General features: G+C 53.3%; 1 protein-coding gene across 6 annotated transcripts in view; it reads right to left on the minus strand.

The window, feature by feature from the left end:
- The window catches only part of shc1 (SHC (Src homology 2 domain containing) transforming protein 1), a 109,355-nt gene that overhangs the window by 5,485 nt on the left and 81,336 nt on the right, over window positions 1-22,534 (minus strand). For all 6 annotated transcript variants that reach the window (XM_041181676.1, XM_041181677.1, XM_041181675.1 and 3 more), the window contains 6 exons: window positions 17,219-17,338; window positions 15,171-15,224; window positions 10,989-11,040; window positions 10,768-10,894; window positions 6,028-6,220; window positions 3,079-3,157 (listed from right to left, as the gene is read on the minus strand). In XM_041181676.1, the coding sequence (XP_041037610.1) occupies window positions 3,079-3,157; window positions 6,028-6,220; window positions 10,768-10,894; window positions 10,989-11,040; window positions 15,171-15,224; window positions 17,219-17,338 (625 nt within the window). The remainder of the gene's footprint in view (window positions 1-3,078; window positions 3,158-6,027; window positions 6,221-10,767; window positions 10,895-10,988; window positions 11,041-15,170; window positions 15,225-17,218; window positions 17,339-22,534) is intronic.

Raw genomic sequence — 22,534 nt, forward strand, 5'->3', positions numbered from 1 at the left:
CGGAGGTTCAATCCGCTGTCACCCCCCACCCCAAACACCGCACCCCCCTCCCCTGCCAAAACCCACCCCCTACTGCCCCAAACACCCCCACCCCCCGAAACCACCCACTGGCAAGGGTCAAGTCTGGGAGTGCGGCCACACAGTGGGCTACAGGGTACACTAAACCCTCAAAGAAGTTTTGACAAGTCAAGTTCCACTATGTCCATGGCTCTATTTAAATATAGGGGGCTATTTCAAAATTCAGCTCAGAAAATGCAAGTAAATGGTTAGAATCATTGTCCCCACCCACCGCCAGCTAGCAATGTCTCTGCTTTTTGTTTGATTCGTTCATGGGATGTGGGCTTCACTGGCTGGGCCCAGCATTTGTTGCCCATCCCTAATTGCCCCCTTGAGAAGGTGGTGGTGAGCCACCTTCCTGAACCGCTGCAGGGAGGTACACCCACCGTGCTGTTAGGGAGGGAGCTCCAGGATTTGGACCCAGCGACAGTGAAGGAACGGCTGATATATTTCCAATTCAGGATGGTGAGTGGCTCGGACCTGGAAAAATTTATTAATTTTGCTTCCAATCTCCACCCCTCCATCATTTTCACATGGTCCATCTCTGACACTTCCCTTCCTTGACCTCTTTGTCTCAATTTCTGGTGATAGACTGTCCACCAATATTCATTACAAGCCTACCGACTCCCACAGCTACCTTGACTACAGCTCCTCACACCCCGCTTCCTGTAAGGACTCCATCCCATTCTCTAAGTTCCTTCGCCTCTGTCGCATCTGTTCTGATGATGCTACCTTCAAAAACAGTTCCTCTGACATGTCCTCCTTCTTCCTTAACCAAGGTTTTCCACCCACAGTGGTTGACAGGGCCCTCAACCGTGTCCGGCCCATCTCCCGCACATCCGCCCTCACACCTTCCTCTCCCTCCCAGAAACATGATAGGGTCCCCCTTGTCCTCACTTATCACCCCACCAGCCTCCACATTCAAAGGATCATCCTCCGCCATTTCCGCCAACTCCAGCATGATGCCACCACCAAACACATCTTCCCTTTACCCCCCCGGCAACATTCTGTAGGGATCGTTCTCTCCGGGAGACCCTGATCCACTCCTCCATCACTCCCTACACCTCAACCCCCTCTCACAGCACCTTCCCATGCAACCGCAGAAGGTGCAACACCTGCCCCTTTACTTCCCCTCTCACCATCCAAGGGCCCAAACATTCCTTTCAAGTGAAGCAGCTTTTCACTTGCACTTCCCTCAATTTAGTCTACTGCATTCGTTGCTCCCAATGTGGTTTCCTCTACATTGGAGAGACCAAATGCAGACTGGGTGACCACTTTGCGGAACACCTTCAGTCTGTCCACAAGCATGACCCAGATCTCCCTGTCGCTTCCCATTTCAACACTCCACCCTGCTCTCTTGCCCACATGTCTGTCCTTGGCCTGCTGCAATGTTCCAGTGAAGCTCAACGCAAACTGGAGGAACAGCACCTCATCTTCCGACTAGGCACTTTACAGCCTCCCGGACTGAATATTGAGTTCAACAATTTTAGATCATGAACTCTCTCCTCCATCCCCACCCTCTTTCCGATTCCCCCCTTTTCTCCCCCAATAATTTATATAGATCTTTCTTTTCCCACTTATTTCCATTATTTTTAAATGTATTTCCATCCATTGTTTTATCTCTACCTTTTAGCCTTTTTTGATTCTTTCACCCCACCCCCACTAGGGCTATCTGTACCTTGCTCGTCCTGCTTTCTACCCTTAATTAGCACATTCCTTAGATAATATCACCACCTTCAATACCTCTTTGTCCTTTTGTCTGTGACAGCTTTTGGTTATCTCCACCTATCACTGGCCCTCTATCCAGCTCTACCTGTCCCACTCCCCCTTAAACCAGCTTATATTTCACCTCTTTTCTATTTTTACTTAGTTCTGTTGAAGGGTCATTTGGACTCGAAACGTTAACTGTGTCCCTCTCCGCAGATGCTGCCAGACCTGCTGAGTTTTTCCAGGTATTTCTGTTTTTGTTTTGGATTTCCAGCATCCGCAGTTTTTTGCTTTTAACTTCTGGGCGGTGGTGTTTCCCATGTGTCTGCTGCCCTTGTCCTTCCAGATGGTGGTGGTGCGTGGGTTTGGAAGGCGCTGTCGAAGAAGCCTTGCTTCCGCAACCACCACCCCCCCCCCCCCCCACCCACCCTATTTCTCTGCGTTTGAAATCTGTCACGTCGCTAACCTTTCCCAGCTCCGTTGACAGGTCACAGACTCTTGTTTCTCTCCTCCACAGTCACGTGTAGGCCAGACCGGGTAAGGAGGGCAGATTTCCCTTCCCTAAAGGGACATTAGTGGGTATGGATCACGTGTAGGCCAGATCGGGTAAGGAGGGCAGATTTCCTTCCCTAGAGGGACAATAGTGAACCGGACGGGTTTTTAACCAAAATCGGGCAATGGCTTCGCAGTCATCATCAGACATTAATGGTTACTGAATTCAAATTCCACCAGCCGCCCATGGTGGGATTCGAACCCAGGACAGCACGCGGAGAGCTCCATATGCTTCTTCCATTAGGTTAGACATCCACCCAAACCTCTGGAGCAAGCAGACAGGGTCTGGTCGCCATAGTGGCGATGTCACTGGACGAGGAACCCAGAGGCCTGATCTAACGCTCCAGAGGCATGAATTCAAATCCCACCCTGGCAGCTGATGAGGGGTGAGAGGGGTACTGAAATTCCGTTAATTAAATAAACCTGGAACAAAATGCTGGTCTCTTTAATAATCATCTTGAAATGACTGACGTTTAAAACGTTCACTAATGCCCCCTTTAGGGAAGGGAAATCTGCCCTCCTTACCCGGTCTGGCCTACATGTGACTCCAGACCCACTGATGTCCCTTTAGGGAGAGGGAAATCCGCCCTCCTTACCCGGTCTGGCCTACACGTGACTCCAGACCCACAGCAAGGCGGCTCCGACTCTTGACTGCCCTCCGAATAAGGGCAATAAGTGCTGGCCTAGCCAGCGACACCCACACACCCCATGAACAAACGAACGTTAAAAGTAAAACCCACCCGCCGGTTTAGCGCACTGTACCTTGCAACACAGGCAGCTGCTTCGGAGAGTCGGACGAGGACCGCATGTCGTACAGGTTCCCTGACGTTTGACCTATGGGCTGCACAACAGAGAGGGCGAAGGAACATTTTTAAAAAAAAAAACCATCAGTAACAAAGGTGCGCATTTCTCTAGCCCCTTGCCCCACCTCGGTACATCCAAAAGCGCCTCACATCCGATGAGGCGCTTCAGATTGCAGGGAACGCGGCAGCCATTTTGTGCACAGCAAGATCCCACAAATAACAACAAAGGCAAACCAATCTGTCGTTGCTTGTTTTTTTTTTAAGTGGTGTCATAAATTTGGGCCCCAGGACACCAGAGAGAACTCCCCACCCCACCCCACCTGCTCTTCTTCCAACAGCGGCCATGGGATCATTTATACCCGACTTCGAAGGCTGGGAAGTTTAGTATTTGAAAGACGGCCAGCGCTTGGGAGCATAAGCCAGGGTTAGCAACTCCCAGCACCTTTGCTTCCAGGTTGCAGCTGGGCTGCCCAAGTCTGGGAAGCGCTGGTCCAACGCAGCTTCTGGTGCACTGTCGACTGTTCCTGGGCTGTGTTCAGTCAGCCCGAGGGTTAGAAAACTGCATTTCTACCTGCATTTCTCGTGCTACCGTCCCTTCTACCTGGTAGAGTGTTACAAGCCTATAACCCAAAGGCCATATTGCACTTCCAGACTTTTTTTTATATGTATTGCTAAGTCAAATTACACCTTTTTATGGAGCTTTCCTATGGCAGATCCATCCTTGGAAGTCCCTGTCTTCGGGATGGTTGCAAAACACTTCCCCACCACGTGATCTCATCTCTAAGCAACAAAAATCGACTTGAACAGCGGCTATGTTTTTCCACCAAGACGTCGGAATGAAAAGACAGAGGTGAAGTATTAAGTCAGTCCCCCGGAGCCAGGAGCAGCAATGTTTACATCAAGTAGAAAGTAACTCCAGCTGCTGCCAAGTACAGGCAGAGTGAGTTGCAGAAAAATAGTTGCAAACTCACCATCCTTGACTTGGAAATATATCGGCCGTTCCTCCACTGTCGCTGGGTCCGAATCCCGGAGCTCCCTCCCTAACAGCACAGTGGGTGCACCTACACCACAGGGACTGCAGCGGCTCAAGAAGGCGGCTCACCCAACACCTTCTCAAGGGGGCAATTAGGGATGGGCAATAAATGCTGGACCCAGCCCAGCAACACCCACATCCCGTGAATGAATTAAAAAAAAACGTACACTTTCAGCTGGCATTGCCTGTCGTCTGCTTAGACTCAAGTGGCCGATGCAATCAGCACGTTGTGGGATGGCCAGTGAGAGGGCTTCAGAGACAAGGTGGGGTGGGGGGGGAAGCTGTGTGGAAAGGTTCAGTAATATGGTTCCGGGGAATCGGGGGCTGTTTTCCTTGGAGAAGAGCAGTCCCATGTACAATTGCAGCAAGACCTGGACAATATCCAGGCTCGGAGCTGACAAGTGGCAAGTAACATTCACACCACACAAGTGCCGAGCAATGACCATCTCCAACAAGAGAGAATCCATTCAACACCCCTTGACGTTCAATGGCATTCCCATCACTGAATCCCCCACTATCAACATCCTGGCGGGGTGGGGATTACCATTGACCAGAGACTAATTCAACAGCACTTTCAAACCACATGATGGGCCAAATTAACATAAAAGCAAAATACTGCGGATGCCAGAAATCTGAAACAAAACCAGAAAATGCTGGGAAAACTCAGCAGGTCTAAGAGCATCTGTGGAGCGGAAGGTAGAGTTAACGTTTCGAGTGTCCCTGTGAACCTTCTTCAGAGCTGCTCTGAAGGAGAGTCATACGGACTCGAAATGTTAACACTGTCGTTCTCTCCGCAGATGCGATTAGACATGATGGGCCAAATGGTCAGCTTCTGTCCAGTTCGATTCTGTGGCGTCAGTCCAAATGCTGCTGCCTTTCCCCCATTGCGAACCCCTGTACGACTGTCGCCCCCAATTTAACGTTGTGGATTTAGCTTTCCAACGCCACATTTTGTACCGTCGTTAGCGAAGCCTTGGCCATATTTCTTTCTGTCAGAGGTTTGTCAGGCCCCCCCCACAGAGAGCGGTGGAAGCTGGGTCATTGAATGTTTTTTTAAGCCAGAGGACAACATGGGAGACGAGGTGTGCCGTAGGGTGGGGTGAGTGGGTCAAGGGGTGGGGGGGGGGGGGGGGGGGGGGGGGGGGGGCGCTGCGGGCAAGCAAGGAAAGTGACTTTGAGGCCACCAGCCAATCAGATCAACCATGACCTCGTCAAAGGGCGGAGCAGGCTCGAGGGGTCGGCTGGCCTACTCCTGCTCCGAATTCAGTAATGGCGTGGGACCTGCCCAATCAGCAGTGGTCAGGAGGAAGGGGGAGGCTCAGCCATTCATTATGATCATGGCTGGGCTTCTGCCTCAACTTCACTATCCTGCCCCATCCCTTATTGGCAGGTGGGGGGGTTCTTAAATCTATTCATCTCCTTCCTAAATCTGCCCAACGACAGAGCGTCGCCAGCTCTCTGGGGGCAGAGAGTTGCGAAGGTTCATCACCCTCCGAGCGAAGAAATGTCTTCCTGGTCTCCGTCCAAAATGACGCCCCCTTATCCTGAGTCTGTGATCCCCCACCCCCCCCCCAACCCCCATATCCTCGACTCTCCAGGCGGGGTGGGAGCGAGCGAGGGAAGGAGGGAGGGGGTGGGTGGGGAACAGCCTTTCAGCATCGACCCTGTGAAACCCCCTCTCAGAGTCGTTACACGTTTGTCTCATCCCTCCCGGCTCCAGAGACGAGAGGCCCGGCCTGCTCCATCTCCTGCCTCTCGCCCCAGCCAGTGCCTCCAGGGCGTGGAGCTGCCTGGGAAGCTTCGGAACGCTCTGAGACATGGACAGTTACCCCCCGGTAGCTGTTTTAGTGCGGGGGACGGCCGAGGGGCACTGACCAGAGTGGCTCCGTGGTGATTTGGGTGCTGCGACGAGAGGGCTTGACTCCTGGAGGCTCCCACTCCCTCGCGGTGCCTCAAGTCCACCAGGCCACCGAGGGGCGGCTCCTTCCCTGGGAAGTCGTTGTAGTACTGGTGGTCCACCGAATCCTCCTCCTCCTCGTCCCACGCCGAGCCGTCGAAACCCGCCATCCTGCAGAGGGGCACAGGAGCAAACAGCGGGTTACACACCCCCCCCAAGCCCGACTCCCCGAGGGTACGCACGTGAACTGCAGCTCAGCCTGCGCCGCGCCAGCACGAGAGGGGTTTCTGTCCTTCACAGCAGCTTGCATTTATAGGTCACCTTTATTTAAAGCAAGGCCCTTCACAGGAGAGGCTTCAAGAAAAAAAAATTCACACGGGGCCACAGGACTAGATATTAGCTCAGGAAGACAGGTCAGAGAGCTTCAAGGAGCATCCTGGGGAGGGCGTGAGAAGGAGGCGGAGGGGCAATGGGGGGCGAGGGGGGAAAGGGAGGTGGGGGGGTGAGGGGGGAAAGGAGGGTGGGGGATGAGGGGGAAAGGGAGGTGGGGGATGAGGGGGAAAGGGAGGTGGGGGGGTGAGGGGGGAAAGGGAGGTGGGGGGGTGAGGGGGCAAGGGGGAAAGGGAGGTGGGGGGGAGAGGGGGGAAAGGGAGGTGGGGGGGTGAGGGGGGAAAGGGAGGTGGGGGGGCGAGGGGGAAAGGGAGGTGGGGGGGCGAGGGGGGAAAGGGAGGTGGGGGGGGCGAGGGGGGAAAGGGAGGTGGGGGGGAGAGGGGGGAAAGGGAGGTGGGGGGGGCGAGGGGGAAAGGGAGGTGGGGGGGTGAGGGGGAAAGGGAGGTGGGGGGGAGAGGGGGGAAAGGGAGGTGGGGGGGTGAGGGGGAAAGGGAGGTGGGGGGTGAGGGGGAAAGGGAGGTGGGGGATGAGGGGGAAAGGGAGGTGGGGGGGCGAGGGGGAAAGGGAGGTGGGGGTGAGGGGGGAAAGGGAGGTGGGGGGGTGAGGGGGAAAGGGAGGTGGGGGGGTGAGGGGGGAAAGGGAGGTGGGGGGTGAGGGGGGAAAGGGAGGTGGGGGATGAGGGGGAAAGGGAGGTGGGGGTGAGGGGGGAAAGGGAGGTGGGGGGGCGAGGGGGAAAGGGAGGTGGGGGGGTGAGGGGGAAAGGGAGGTGGGGGGGCGAGGGGGAAAGGGAGGTGGGGGGGCGAGGGGGAAAGGGAGGTGGGGGTGAGGGGGGAAAGGGAGGTGGGGGGGCGAGGGGGAAAGGGAGGTGGGGGGGTGAGGGGGAAAGGGAGGTGGGGGGGCGAGGGGGGAAAGGGAGGTGGGGGTGAGGGGGGAAAGGGAGGTGGGGGGGCGAGGGGGAAAGGGAGGTGGGGGGGTGAGGGGGAAAGGGAGGTGGGGGGGCGAGGGGGAAAGGGAGGTGGGGGGGCGAGGGGGAAAGGGAGGTGGGGGGGGCGAGGGGGAAAGGGAGGTGGGGGGCGAGGGGGAAAGGGAGGTGGGGGATGAGGGGGAAAGGGAGGTGGGGGGTGAGGGGGGAAAGGGAGGTGGGGGGTGAGGGGGGAAAGGGAGGTGGTGGGGGCAAGGGGGGAAGGGAGGGTAGGGGAGTGTGGGGGGAAACGGGGGCGAGGGGGGTAGAAGGTCGAGGGCGCAAGGAGAGGCAGCATGGATGAGAATGAGAGAGAAAACACATGCGAAGGAGAGAGTGTGGGAGCGAAGGAGAGAGTGTGGGAGCGAAGGAGAGAGTGTGGGAGCGAAGGAGAGAGTGTGGGAGCGAAGGAGAGAGTGTGGGAGCGAAGGAGAGAGTGTGGGAGCGAAGGAGAGAGTGTGGGAGCGAAGGAGAGAGTGTGGGAGCGAAGGAGAGAGTGTGGGAGCGAAGGAGAGAGTGTGGGAGCGAAGGAGAGAGTGTGGGAGCGAAGGAGAGAGTGTGGGAGCGAAGGAGAGAGTGTGGGAGCGAAGGAGAGAGTGTGGGAGCGAAGGAGAGAGTGTGGGAGCGAAGGAGAGAGTGTGGGAGCGAAGGAGAGAGTGTGGGAGCGAAGGAGAGAGTGTGGGAGCGAAGGAGAGAGTGTGGGAGCGAAGGAGAGAGTGTGGGAGCGAAGGAGAGAGTGTGGGAGAGGAGGAGAGAGTGTGGGAGAGGAGGAGAGAGTGTGGGAGAGGAGGAGAGAGTGTGGGAGAGAAGGAGAGTGTGTGGGAGAGAAGGAGAGAGTGTGGGAGAGAAGGAGAGAGTGTGGGAGAGAAGGAGAGAGTGTGGGAGCGAAGGAGAGAATGTGGGAGCAAAAGAGAGTGTGTGGGAGCGAAGGAGAGAGTGTGGGAGAGAAGGAGAGAATGTGGGAACGCAGAAGCTCCCGAAGGTAAGAAAGCGAGCGAGATGACAGAAATGGAGAACAGGAATGGACTCAACAGTAATAAAAACAGAAAATTGCTGGGAACACTCAGTTGATCTGTTCAGAAGCGCTGAGTTAACATTCTGGAGGTCGGTCATCAGCCTGAAACATGAACCTTTGTTTGCCAGACCTGCTGAGGGCTCCTCTGGCACTTTGTGTCTCTGTTTCAGACTGCCAGCATCCGCAGCACTTTCCTTTTGTGTTGTGGGTGTGAGTGTAATGTGAGGGACTTGTTGGGGGTGGTGGTAAACCACTGTCGATCAGCATGAGTCAGAGCTTCAGGAAAGGGAGACAAGAGACAGGGCTTAAGGAAATACAGCAACAACTGGTCACGGGCCAATGTACTGATTTTACGCATAATTTCAGTTGGAGTCTCTTTTAGCCTCAATTATCTGATGCTTAACACTCTACATTGAATCTATTCCATTTGGAGTCAACAGTGCACCACAGGCATCAAAACATGTTCACAAAACTAAATAGCTCAGTGTGGTGTTAATTGAGTCTTAACCTGAAGCAGGGACCAAGAACAGGCTGAGAATACAAAGAGCGACAGGTTGTTTGCTTGCAGCTTCAGAAATGAGGAACATTTCTTGGCATAATCCACCACCAGGATTTAATGAGTTAGGCAGGAGTTGATTGTGGTGAGCGCAGAGACAGAGACAGAGAGAGAGAGAGACAGAGACAGAGACAGAGAGAGACAGAGACAGAGACAGAGAGAGACACAGAGAGAGAGAGACACAGAGAGAGAGAGACACAGAGAGAGAGAGAGAGAGACAAAGAGAAACAGAGAGAGAGACTAAGGGAGAGACAGAGACACAGAGAGACAGACAGACAGAGAGAGAGAGGGAGACAGACACAGACAGAGAGAGAGAGGGAGACAGACACAGACAGAGAGAGAGAGGGAGACAGACACAGACAGAGAGAGAGAGGGAGACAGACAGAGAGAGAGAGGGAGACACAGAGAGAGACAGATAGAGAGACAGACAGAGGGACAGAGAGAGAGACACAGAGAGAGACACAGACAGAGAGACACACAGACAGAGAGACACACAGACAGAGAGACACACAGACAGAGAGACACACAGACAGAGAGACACAGAGAGAGACACAGAGAGAGAGACACACAGAGAGAGAGACACACAAACAGAGACACAGAGAGAGAAACGGAGAGAGAGAGAGAAACAGGGAGAGAGAGAGAGAAACAGGGAGAGAGAGAGAGACAGACAGAGGGAGAGAGAGAAAGAGAAAGACACACACAGAGAGACAGGGAGAGAGAGAGAAAGAGACGGACAGACAGAGAGACACCAAGGGAGAGAGAGACAGAGAGAGAGTGAAAGAGGGACAGAGAGAGAGGGAAACAAAGAGAAAGAAAGAGAGAGAGGGGGGGACACAGAGACAGAGGGGGGGGAAAGAAAGAGACAGACAGACAGAGAGTGAGTGAAAGACAGAGAGAGAGAGACACAGAGAGACATAGAGGGGGGCAGGCACAGAGAGAGAGAGAGAGACACAGAGAGAGAGACACACACAGAGAGAGAGAGAGACAGACAGGGAGAGAGAGACAGACAGGGAGAGAGAGAGACACCCAGAGGGAGAGAGAGACAGAGAGGGAGAGAAAGAGAGAGACAGAGAGGGAGAGAAAGAGAGAGACAGAAAGACAGAGAGAGACAGACAGAGAGCGAGAGAGACAGAGACACAGGGAGAGAAACACAGAGACAGAGACACAGAGAGAGAGACATGTACAGACGGAGAGAGAGACAGACAGAGAGAGGGAGAGAGAGACAGACAGAGAGAGGGAGAGAGAGACAGACAGAGAGAGGGAGAGAGAGACAGACAGAGGGAGAGAGACAGACAAAGGGAAAGAGAGAGAGACAGACAAAGGGAAAGGGAGAGAGACAGACAGACAGAGGGAGAGAGAGAGACAGACAGACAGAGGGAGAGAGAGAGAGAGAGAGAGAGGGTGGGGGGGTGAGAGAGAGAGAGAGAGAGAGAGAGTGTGAGAGAGAAAGAGAGTGAGAGTGAGTGTTCTCCAGTTTCTTTCTCCTGCTGGTAGCTGTGCAGGTTGGAAGAGGAGGACTAATTGTTCCAGGCTGTGAGAGTGACTCTTGATCAAGGCACAACAAAATGCCACAAATCATTTGAGCCAAATGTAAGCGTCTGGGTGTTGCAAGGTAGTGGTAAAGCTCATACTGGCTGGTGTTCCATTCTGTTCACTTGTTTTGTTTTCAAAAGTGACTACAGAGTCAAATAAATATATATAATACATATATATGTATAGAAATTGTTTCTATATATATATAATAGATACATATAAAGGACCAGCCGTCAGTGGGTAACACGATGGTTCTGTGTTACCTGTCGTGTGGCGTCACCAGTTTGGGTGGGCTCTTCAGGTACTGTTTGAAACGCAGCTCAAACGCCTGTCCTATGGTGCTGATTACATCCTGGGCCAACGCGTCGGGGCACTCCAATATATGGCAGGCTGAAAAACAAACACCTGGACATTGAGGGGAACAGAAACCCAACGAGGGAGAGCCGGCCGGCCGCGAGGACTGTGACAAACAATACGCACCCACCTCTTTGATTCACGGGGTCTTTGGCAACGTAGGCGACGTACTCTGCGGTGTCCTACAGGGGGCGACAAGCAAACCGTGGGTTACGCGGTGCCCAGGGAGGGAGCTTCATTGCTGATAAGCGCAGCGCTGTCAAAGCGATTTAGACAGGAGGAGCGCCGGCTAGCCAGTCACTCCTGCACACGTACGGTGGGCGCCGCATGCACGGCCGCTTTGTCATTCCAACCCGTCAGCCCCAAAGAAACCCCATGTTTAAAGGAGAGCCGGCCATTTGATGCTGTTGGCCCGAAGCCCGGCACAAAACGCTTTACCGTCCCCTCACAGGCACAGCAGCAGGCTGGCCGTTCAGCCCCTCGAGCCTGCTCCACCCCCCCAATGCAACAAGGTCACGGCAGATCTGCGACCATCGGCCCTCCCTTCGCCCCCTATCCCTCCGTACCCTTCGCCCCCTATCCCTCCGTACCCTTCGCCCCCTATCCCTCCGTACCCTTCGCCCCCTATCCCTCCGTACCCTCGCCCCTATCCCTCCGTACCCTTCGCCCCTATCCCTCCGTACACTTCGCCCCCTACCTCCGTACCCATCGCCCCTATCCCTCCGTACCCTTCGCCCCTATCCCTCCGTACCCTTCGCCCCTATCCCTCCGTACCCTTCGCCCCATCCCTCCGTACCCATCGCCCCCTATCCCTCCGTACCCATCGCCCCCTATCCCTCCGTACCCATCGCCTGCCTATCCCTCCGTACCCATCGCCCCCCTATCCCTCCGTACCCTTCGCCCCTATCCCTCCGTACCCTTCGCCCCATCCCTCCATACCCATCGCCCCCTATCCCTCCATACCCATCGCCCCCTATCCCTCCATACCCTTTGCCCCTATCCCTCCATACCCTTCGCCCCCTATCCCTCCGTACCTTCGCCTCCTATCCCTCCGTACCTTCGCCCCCATCCCTCCGTACCTTCGCCCCCATCCCTCCGTACCCTTCGACCCCTAACTCTTCATACCCTTCGCCCCCTATCCCTCCGTCCCTTCGCCTCCTATTCCTCCGTACCTTCGCCTCCTATCCCTCCGTCCCTTCGCCCCACCCCTCCGTCCCTTCGCCCTATCCCTCCATACCCATCGCCCCTATCCCTCCATACCCATCGCCCCTATCCCTCCGTACCTTCCGCCCCCTATCCCTCCGTACCTTTGCCTCCTATCCCTCCGTACCTTTGCCTCCTATCCCTCCGTACCTTTGCCTCCTATCCCTCCGTACCTTTGCCTCCTATCCCTCCGTACCTTTGCCTCCTATCCCTCCGTACCTTTGCCTCCTATCCCTCCGTACCTTTGCCTCCTATCCCTCCGTACCTTTGCCTCCTATCCCTCCGTACCTTTGCCTCCTATCCCTCCGTACCTTTGCCTCCTATCCCTCCGTATCTTTGCCTCCTATCCCTCCGTACCTTTGCCTCCTATCCCTCCGTACCTTTGCCTCCTATCCCTCCGTACCTTTGCCTCCTATCCCTCCGTACCTTTGCCTCCTATCCCTCCGTACCTTCACCCCCCCATCCCTCCGTACCCTTCACCCCCCCATCCCTCCATAGCTTCACCCCCTATCCCTCCATAGCTTCACCCCCTATCCCTCATACCTTCGCCCCCCATCCCTCATACCTTCGCCCCCCATCCCTCATACCTTCGCCCCCCATCCCTCCGTACCTTCGCCCCCCTATCCCTCCATACCCTTCGCCCCCTAACCCTCCATACCCTTCGCCCCCTAACCCTCCATACCCTTCGCCCCCTAACCCTCCATACCCTTCGCCCCCTAACCCTCCATACCCTTCGCCCCCTAACCCTCCGTACCTTCGCCCCCCATCCCTCCGTACCTTCGCCCCCTATCCCTCCATACCTTTGCCCCCATCCCTCCATACCTTCACCCCCTATCCCTCCGTACCTTCACCCCCCTATCCCTCCGTACCTTCACCCCCTAACCCTCTGTACCTTCACCCCCCTATACCCTCTGTACCTTCACCCCCCTATACCTCCATATCTTCACCCTCCTATCCCTCCATACCTTCACCCCCCTATCCCTCATACCTTCACCCCCCTATCCCTCATACCTTCACCCCCCTATCCCTCATACCTTCACCCCCCTATCCCTCATACCTTCACCCCCTATCCCTCATACCTTCACCCCCCTATCCCTCATACCTTCACCCCCCTATCCCTCATACCTTCACCCCCCTATCCCTCATACCTTCACCCCCCTATCCCTCATACCTTCACCCCCCTATCCCTCATACCTTCACCCCCCTATCCCTCATACCTTCACCCCCCTATCCCTCATACCTTCACCCCCCTATCCCTCATACCTTCACCCCCCTATCCCTCATACCTTCACCCCCCTATCCCTCATACCTTCACCCCCCTATCCCTCCGTACCTTCACCCCCCTATCCCTCCGTACCTTCACCCCCCTATCCCTCCGTATCTTCACCCTCCTATCCCTCCATATCTTCACCCTCCTATCCCTCCATATCTTCACCCTCCTATCCCTCCATATCTTCACCCTCCTATCCCTCCATATCTTCACCCTCCTATCCCTCCATATCTTCACCCTCCTATCCCTCCATATCTTCACCCTCCTATCCCTCCATATCTTCACCCTCCTATCCCTCCATATCTTCACCCTCCTATCCCTCCATATCTTCACCCTCCTATCCCTCCATATCTTCACCCTCCTATCCCTCCATATCTTCACCCTCCTATCCCTCCATATCTTCACCCTCCTATCCCTCCATATCTTCACCCTCCTATCCCTCCATATCTTCACCCTCCTATCCCTCCATATCTTCACCCTCCTATCCCTCCATATCTTCACCCTCCTATCCCTCCATATCTTCACCCTCCTATCCCTCCATATCTTCACCCTCCTATCCCTCCATATCTTCACCCTCCTATCCCTCCATATCTTCACCCTCCTATCCCTCCATATCTTCACCCTCCTATCCCTCCATACCTTCGGTGAACAAAAACCTCAGATTTAAAATGAATAACTGACCCACCATCGATTGCCATTTGCAGAAGAGAGTCTCCAACTTCGAGACACCGGGGCGGGTAGGAGGTGTTTCCTCATTTCGTTCCCGAAAGGAGATCCGCGTTTTAATCGACGTTGATCAATGATTGTTACGAGTTTTAAAAAATGCATCCTTTCATGGGATGTGAGCATCGCTGGCCAGGCCAGCATTTGCTGACCGTCCATATTTCCCCCTTGAACTGAGTGGCCTTGCCAGGGCCATTTCAGAGAGGGCAGTTCAGGGTCAACCACATGGCTGTGGGTCTGGAGTCACATGTAGGCCAGACCGGGTAATGATGGCAGATTTCCCTTCCCTAAAAGGGGCATTAGTGACCCAGGTGGTTTTTACAGAAGTTATCATGGTCACTGTCACGGAGGCTAGCCTTCCACTGAACTAAAATTTAAGTTGTGATGGGATTGGAACCCATGTCCCCGCTGCATTATTGAGACTAGCTTTGTAGTCTCAGTAATGCGGAGACTATAAAGGACAAAGCAGCCCCGCTTGATCGGCACCCCATCCACAAACATTCACTCCCTCCACCACCGACGCACGGTAGCAGCAGTGTGTGTACCATCTACAAGATGCACTGCAGCAACTCACCAAGGCTCCTTCGACAGCACCTTCCAAACCCACGACCTCTACCATCTAGAAGGACAAGGGCAGCAGACCCATGGGGAACACCACCATCTGGAAGTTCCCCTCCAAGCCCCTCACCATCCTGACTTGGAAATATATCGGCCACTGTCGCTGGGTCAGACTCCTGGAACTCCCTCCCTACCAGCACTGTGGGTGTACCTACACCGCAGGGACTGCAGCGGCTCAAGAAGGCAGCTCACCCACCACCTTCTCAAGGGGCAATTAGGGGTGGGCATTAAATGCTGGGCCCAGCCCAGCGACACCCACATCCCATGAATTCCAGATTTATTAATTGAATTTAAATTCCACCAGCTGCTGTGGTGGGATTTGAACCCGTGTCCCCAGCGCGTTAGCCTGGGCCTCTGGATTACTAGCCCAGTGATATTGCCATCTCCCCCTATGATGGGTAAATACCAGCCAGTTGCGACAATCAAAAACTGTAGGGCCACGAACCCATGCAGGTTGTGGAAAATGAGCGGCACACTGGAACAGCAGAGAGTACTTACTGGGTCCCCTCCAGAGGCGAAGGATATGGACTGCATGTGATGATTGGCAATTATCTGCAAGAAGAAAGATTAATTATTTTCTCAGACCGTTGACAGGGAACAGGTTTTGAGAGCGATGGACCGTTCAGATGAGGTTTCGGTACAGCTCGCCAATGCGTCAACCTGGCTGCGCGCATGGCCATTTTTAACACGGGCCAGCCACCGTGGTGTTGGCGCAGTGCCCACCCCCACAAGGGTCACTAAGCTTGTACAGTCCTTCCCTGCCAACCACCCCCACCCCCCCACCACCACCGCAGGCCCCAGCAAGCCCCGATCAATCAAAGCTTGGTCCTACAACATAAAGTGAGCTGAATCCTCACAACTGCAGCTACAGTTCAAGGAGGGAAGGCCAAGTCAGACAGTGGCCCCATCTAGCCTAAACATTGGCCAAGATTAGGAATCAGCAACAGGAACAGGAACAGGAGTAGACCAGGCAGCTCTTTGAGCCGAATAAAAGCAAGAAAATGCTGGTAAAACTCAGCAGGTCTGGCAGCATCTGTGAAGAGAGAAACACAGTTAACGTGTCGAGTCCAATATGACTCTTCTTCGAGCCTGCTCCGCCATTCTACATTGACTTATCGCGGCTGATCTTGAGCATTGCCGAAGGAAGAGACACGTTGAAACTTTCTGTCTTGCACTCATCAGGACGCTTTGCAAGAGTACCGGCATCAGGGGAAAACAACAATTTGTACTGCATGAGAAGAGAGTGCTGACCGGTAGGCAAGTGGACTCTAATTGGTAGAGGCATTGCCATGGAGAATACACCAGTGATGGTGAGCGGCTGACATTCTACTTCGATTCTCTTAATGCCCATAAATAGCCCAATTACCAAGAAAAGTCCAGTTGTCCTGAGATACAGAGATGGCCAGACCCTTGGATTCACACGAGCAGAGGAGTGGAGAGCACTGGGGGGTGAAGAGGGCAAAATCTAATCATTTCAAACCCTAATTACACTGGGGGCTAAATTATGTAACACTCACTAGGCGTGCTCCCCACTCGCTGCGTGAAACAGTTTTCCTTGTGTCGCTTTTGCTTCTTTAACCAATTTAAATCCATGCCCTCTTGTTCTCAGTCTTTTCACAAGCAGGGACAGTTTCTGCCTATCTACTCCATCCAGATCCCTCATGATTTCGAACACCTCTATCAAACCTCCTCTTGTACTTCTCCTCTCCGAGGGGAACAGTTCCCAACTCCTCCAATCTATCTTCGGAACTGAAATTCCTCATCCCTGGAGCCATTCTCGTGAATCTTTTCCGCACTCTCTCCAACGCCTCCACATCCTTCCTAAAGTGTGGTGCCCCAGAACTGGACACAATACTCCAGCTGAGGCTGAACTCGTGGCTTGTACAAGTCCGACATAAACTCATCGCTCTTTGGCGAGACCACACCTGGAACACCACGTACAGTTTTAGTATCTTTACCCAAGGAAGGATATGTTTGCCTTAGAGGGGGTGTACAAAGAAGTTTCACTGGACTGGTTCCTGGGATGGGCGGGATTGTCCTATGAGGATAGAATGAGTAGTTGTGGCCTATAATCTCTGGAGTTTCGAAGAATGAGGTTATCCCATTGAAACGTACCAAGTTCATCGCCAGGTTGGCTGCTGGCAAGCTGTCTACCTGGGTCAGAGGGCCCTAGGATACTCAATGTCAAGGATAAAGGGTTGGCCATTTTGGGCCTAGATGAGGAGAAATTTCTTCCCTCAGAGGGTGGTGAATCTTTGGAATTCTCTACCCCGGAGGGCTGCGGAGGCTCAGTCGTCGAGTATATTCAAGGCTGAGGGGGATAGATTTTTGGGCAATACAGGAAGTAAGGGGCATTGCGGAAAGGTTGAGCTGAGGGCTGAAGGGCAGTCAGGATCGTGTTGAAAAGGCGGAGCAGGTACGAGGGGCCGAAAGGCCTCCTCCTGCGCCTATTTCTTCTGTCCTCCCCATGAGGCCGCATGGTTAACGGAGGGGATTACCCGTCGGCACATGGGCTGTCCACGTCCGGTTCAGGGAGTCTCGCTTACCTGTTTGCAGTCTGATGCCATGAGGTTGAGGCTGCTGGTCGAGATGGTGAGGGTGATCGGCATCCCGGCAAACTGCAGGTTGCTTTTCCCCAAGATGGTGTTGAGGGATCGGCTGCAGGGCTGTCGGGGACAGAGCAGGCAAACGGTCAATTCAGTAAAAGATATCATTGCGCAGCCAGTCAATGCAAACCCACCACGAGGATTTTCCTCCACATCAAGGGTATAATTCTCCCTCATCTATTTTCCACCCAATGTGAGGAGGAAGCACCAATTAAGCCTAAGTTTTAATAAGCCTTTATAGCGCCTTTCATAACCTCAAGACGTCCCAGAGTGGTGACAGGCAACGAACTACTGAAGTGTGGTCACTGTTGTAATGGAAATGCAGCAGCCAAATTGCGCACAGCAAGCTCCCACAAACAGCGATGTGGTCACGGCCCAGATTGTCTGCTTTTAGTGCATTCTCTTGCAAAGCAGTTGTGGGGGGTGGGGGGGGGGGGGTCACTGCGAAATGCCCGAGTTGTTTATAAAAAGGGCACTGCCCTGATTTGCAGCTTCCTGTAGATCAATACCATTTTGCTTTGGCAGGCAGTGCTGCTGATGAAGTATTCATCGGAAGAGCTGCAGCTGGGTGTGTGTGTGTGGTGTGCAATCGATACCGCGAGACAATGAGGGACAGTTGATGGACGGTCCAGGAGCGATGCTAAGTATTACTGAACGGATGCGGCACAATGCGGGCGGTTACAAAGGGAAGGGACCACCGCTGATGTCCCTTAACGGGAATGCGCCCGGGGAGGAGGAGAACGCTCCATTGCTTTGCCCGATGGCTCCTATTCAAGGCAACATCACCGCGGTTTTCTTCGCTTAGGGGTTTATCGCTGAAAGAGAGAGACCATTTTTTGTCAAAGCTTTTGGTCTTGCACTCATCAGGACAATTCGCAAGAAAACACCTCGAACCCACGAGGCTCAGGCTCAAGTGGCGCGAGTGTGCGTGGGACCCACTGAGCCACGACCGACACTTGAAAATCACTGCTCCGTGCAGGCTTCGGCCTGGTTAGTGCCCGGCCTGATAAAGCTAGCCTCGTTTATTGGTACCCTGGACTGACGGGGGATAGAGGGAGAAAACAAATCTGCATTCAGCGACCAGGCAAGGTACCCTGCTGAAAAACTTGGAGTGGATCAGGCGGAGCTCTGTTGTAGTAAAAACAGAAAATGCGGCAAATACACGGTAGGTCAGGCAGCATCCGTGGAGAGAAACAGAGTTAACATTTCAGGTCGATAATGACCCTTCCATCTGAGGCTCTGCTATGTAACCCTCCATCTATGTACTTAGAATCTTTAACTTATTCATTCATGGGATGTGGGTGTCGCTGGGCTGGGCCGGCCTTCATTACCCATCCCTAATTGCCCCCTTGAGACGGTGGTGGTGAGCTGCCTTCTTGAGCCGCTGCAGCCCGTGGTGTAGGTACACCCACTGTGCTGTTAAGGAGGGAGTTCCAGGATTTGGACCCAGCGACAGTGAAGGGACAGCAATATAGTTCCATGTCTGAACGATGAGTGGCTTGGAGGGGAACATGCAGGTGGTGGTGTTCCCATGTGTCTGCTGCCCTTGTCCTTCTAGATGGTAGAGGTCGTGGGTTTGGAAGGTGCTGTTGAAGGAGCCTTGGTGAGTTCCTGCAGTGCATCTTGTAGATGATACACACACTGCTGCTACTGTGCGTCGGTGGTGGAGGGAGTGAATGTTTGTGGATGGGGTGCCTATCAAGTGGGGCTGCTTTGTCCTGGACGGTGTCGAGCTTCTTGAGTGTTGTGGGAGCTGCACTCATCCAGGCAAGTGGGGAGTATTCCATCACACTCCTGACTTGTGCCTTGTAGATGGTGGACAGGCTTTGGGGATTTAGGAGGTGAGTTTACTCACCACAGGATTCCCAGCCTCTGACCTACTCTTGTAGCCACAGTATTTATATGGCTGGTCCAGTTCGATTTCTGGTCAATGGTAACCCCCAGGGTGTTGACAGTGGGGGATTCAGTGATGGTAATGCCATTGAATGTGAAGGTGCAATAGTTAGATTCTCTCTTGTTGGAGATGGTCATTCCTGGCACTCGTGTGGTGTGAATGTTACTTGCCACTTGTTAGCCCAAGTCTGAATGTTGTCCAGGTCTTGCTGCATTTGGACCCAGACTGCTTCAGTATCTGAGGAGTTAAATGGTTATGAACATTGTGCATTCACAGCAATGTGCACTTATACAGCACCTTTAACATAGTAAAACATCCCAAGGTGCATCACAGGAGTATAAATCAAACAGAAATTTGACCCCGAGCCACGAGGAGATATTAGGGACGGGTGACTCTAAGCTCGGCCAGAGGTTGGTTCTAAGGAGCGTCTTAAAGGAGGGGGGTGTGTGTGTGTGTGTGTGTGTGTGTGTGTGTGTGTGTGTGTGTGTGTGTGTGTGTGTGTGTGTGTGTGTGTGTGTGTGTGTGTGTGTGTGAGAGAGAGACAGAGAGAGAGATAGAGACAGACAGAGAAGAGAAGAGAAAGAGAGGGAGGGAGGGAGAGGTGGAGGGAGGGAAGGGGTGGGGGAAGAGAGAAAGAGGCAAAGGCGTTTAGTGGGGGAATTCCAGAGCTTCCAGGCAGCTGAAGGCACGGCCGCCAATGGTGGAGCGATGGAAATCAGGGGGGGATGATGAGGGAGAGGCAGGAATTTAGCCAGGTGCTGAAGACAGAGTGCACCAGCCTCATTAGGCCGTTTCCCGAATGCAAATGCTGGCCTATTCTGAGCAGTACGGTAATCGCCCCTGCGGCTTGCTCATCCCGGTCTTGGACCTCTCTAGCCGCGCCTAATGGGATTCCTGCTGCTGCTTTACGAGCCTGCATGCTCGATTAATGTCATGGCTTTAGCACTGCACGAGTCCATTAAACGTCACCATAATAAAATATTCAGAAACAGCAATGCAATTAAATAATGACCACCCCATCCTGGAATTACGTTCAATGCTTTTAATGTCAGCTCCCACCCAGGCTGATTAGTTAAGTCACAGTAAGGCATGGGAGCAGACAAGGCCTCGATGGATGAGGAGGTTAAGTATAGGAAGCGCTTGCCCTGCAGCCAACACACTTCACAAAAAAAAAAGCAGATCAAGTTGATTTGCAGAGGCCATTCAGCCCAACTGGTCAATGCTGGTGTTTCTGCTCCACATCAGCCTCCTCCCGCTCTCTTTCCTCTTGCCCAATGAACAGTGGGTCAGTCATTGATTTGAAATTGACCAGAAGTTGGTCTTTATTGTAGCATTATTCAGCTGTGACAAATTGAGAGCTGTGCAACCTGTGGTGCTCCGTACTGTGCAAAATAATTATTGCCACTAGGGGCACATCGGGCCTTATTCCCACCGCCGTAGGCCGGCTTGTGGTGGAAGCCAGTGCGCTGCCTGAAAGGGCGGTGGAAACAGATTCAGTAGGAACTTTCAAAAGGGGGGATTGGACAAGTGTTTGAAGGGAAAACATTTGCAAGGGTGTGGGGGAAACAGCAGGGTTGGCAGGGTCGGAGAAAGAGAGAGAGAGAGTGCGACTTAATTGGGATAGCTCTTTCAAAGAGCCAGCACAGGCATGGCAGTTAACTGCCAGTCATCATCAACTGGTGCCTTCTCCACAGCAACGCCTCCACCATTCGGAGTCCACTTGCCAAGCAATCAGCACTCTCCTCTCACACAGTATAAATTGTTGTTTCCTTTACATTTGGTATTCTTGCAAATTGTCCTGATGAGTGCAAGATGAAAAGCTTCAACGGAAAAAGTCTCTCTTTTTTTATCAGCAATACTCAAGTTTTGCACTACCAAACGGCTATTTATTAAAACGTAAAAAATTCTAAGAGGATTTGACAGGGCCGATGGGGAGAGGCCATTTCCAACCCGGCTGGAGAATCTAGAACACGAGGGGTCAGAGTCTCAGGTTAAGGGGTCAGCCATTTTGGATTAAGAGGAGGAGAAATTTCTTCACTCAAGAGGGTTCAGGATCTTTGGAATTCTTTATCCCAGAGAGCTGCGGATGCTCAGTCATGGAGTAGGTTCAAGACGGCGAACGAGGGATTTTTGGATGCTGAGGAAATGAAGGGGTACGGCAGGACAGTGGAGCGGAGGTAGATCAGCCGTGATTGTATTAAATGGCACAGCAAACTCGAGGGGCCGAGTGGCCTTCTCCTGTTCGTATCTCTTATGGTGAAGGACGTTTAAACGGAAGGAGTTTTCCATCCACGAGAAAATCTTTTCCTTTCTCTGCAGGCAAGAGAGGATTGTTCAGCATTACCTACGACAGCCAAACACACAGGCTTGCCGATGAGTCTCAGCTCCCTCGATGCCGCACCATACCCCCTCAACGCCTCTCTCAGTCACGAGTGACGGACTGGTTGGCACCAGCAGTCAACCTCAGAACAGACATGCCATTCAGTATCGGGCTCACCAGCCACAAGACAACACCAGCCCTTTAAAAGCTTCTCTGCCAGAGGTGCTGCCTTTCGGATGAAACCCCCACTGTTTTTCTCATTCGTTCATCGAATGTGGGTGTCGCTGTCTAGGCCAGCACATGTTGCCCATCCCTAATTGCCCTTTGAGGTGGTGGTGGGTGAGCCGCCTTCTTGAAACGCTGCAGCCTCTGTGGTGTTAGGGAAGGAGTTCCAGCGTTTTGACTTGTCAACAGCGAAGAAACGGCGGATATAGTTCCAAGTCAGGATGGTGAGTGGCTTGGACGGAAACCTCTGCCTGCTGACCTTATACTTCAAGGTGATAGAGGTCGTGAGTTTGGAAGGTGCTGTCGAAGGAGCCTTGGCGATATTTAGCCTTCAACCAACATCACTAAAACAGGTGAATATGGCTGAAAAGAGAGACATGTTGCTGAAGCTTTTCATCTTCCACTCATCAGGACAAACCCAGGAACGTCAAATCTCAAACGCTCACCACAATTTATACTACAGGGTAAAAGGGAGCTGATTGGTTGGCAAGTCGTCTCTGGTTGGCCAAGGCACTGCCATGGAGGAAGCAAGAGGGAACCTACAGGTTCCCCAAGCTCCTGGGTAATTCAAAAAATATACTTGAGCATAGTCCTTCTGCGATTAGACAACATTTGCTAAATAATCCTCAGCACTCTTAAGAATTACGGTGACAACCAATTTAAGATCTTCAGTCAGGTTCGCAGTATGGCGGCATTTGCATGTACTGGAAACTAGGTATATTAGTACACGGGGCCCTGTTCTTTGCAGACAGAAAGAACATGTACACACATTACGCCTGTTACACCTAAAGAAAATAAGTGACAGCCATTCGCTGAC

This window comes from Carcharodon carcharias, assembly GCF_017639515.1.
Source record: "Carcharodon carcharias isolate sCarCar2 chromosome 36 unlocalized genomic scaffold, sCarCar2.pri SUPER_36_unloc_1, whole genome shotgun sequence".
NCBI classification, from domain to species: domain Eukaryota; kingdom Metazoa; phylum Chordata; class Chondrichthyes; order Lamniformes; family Lamnidae; genus Carcharodon; species Carcharodon carcharias.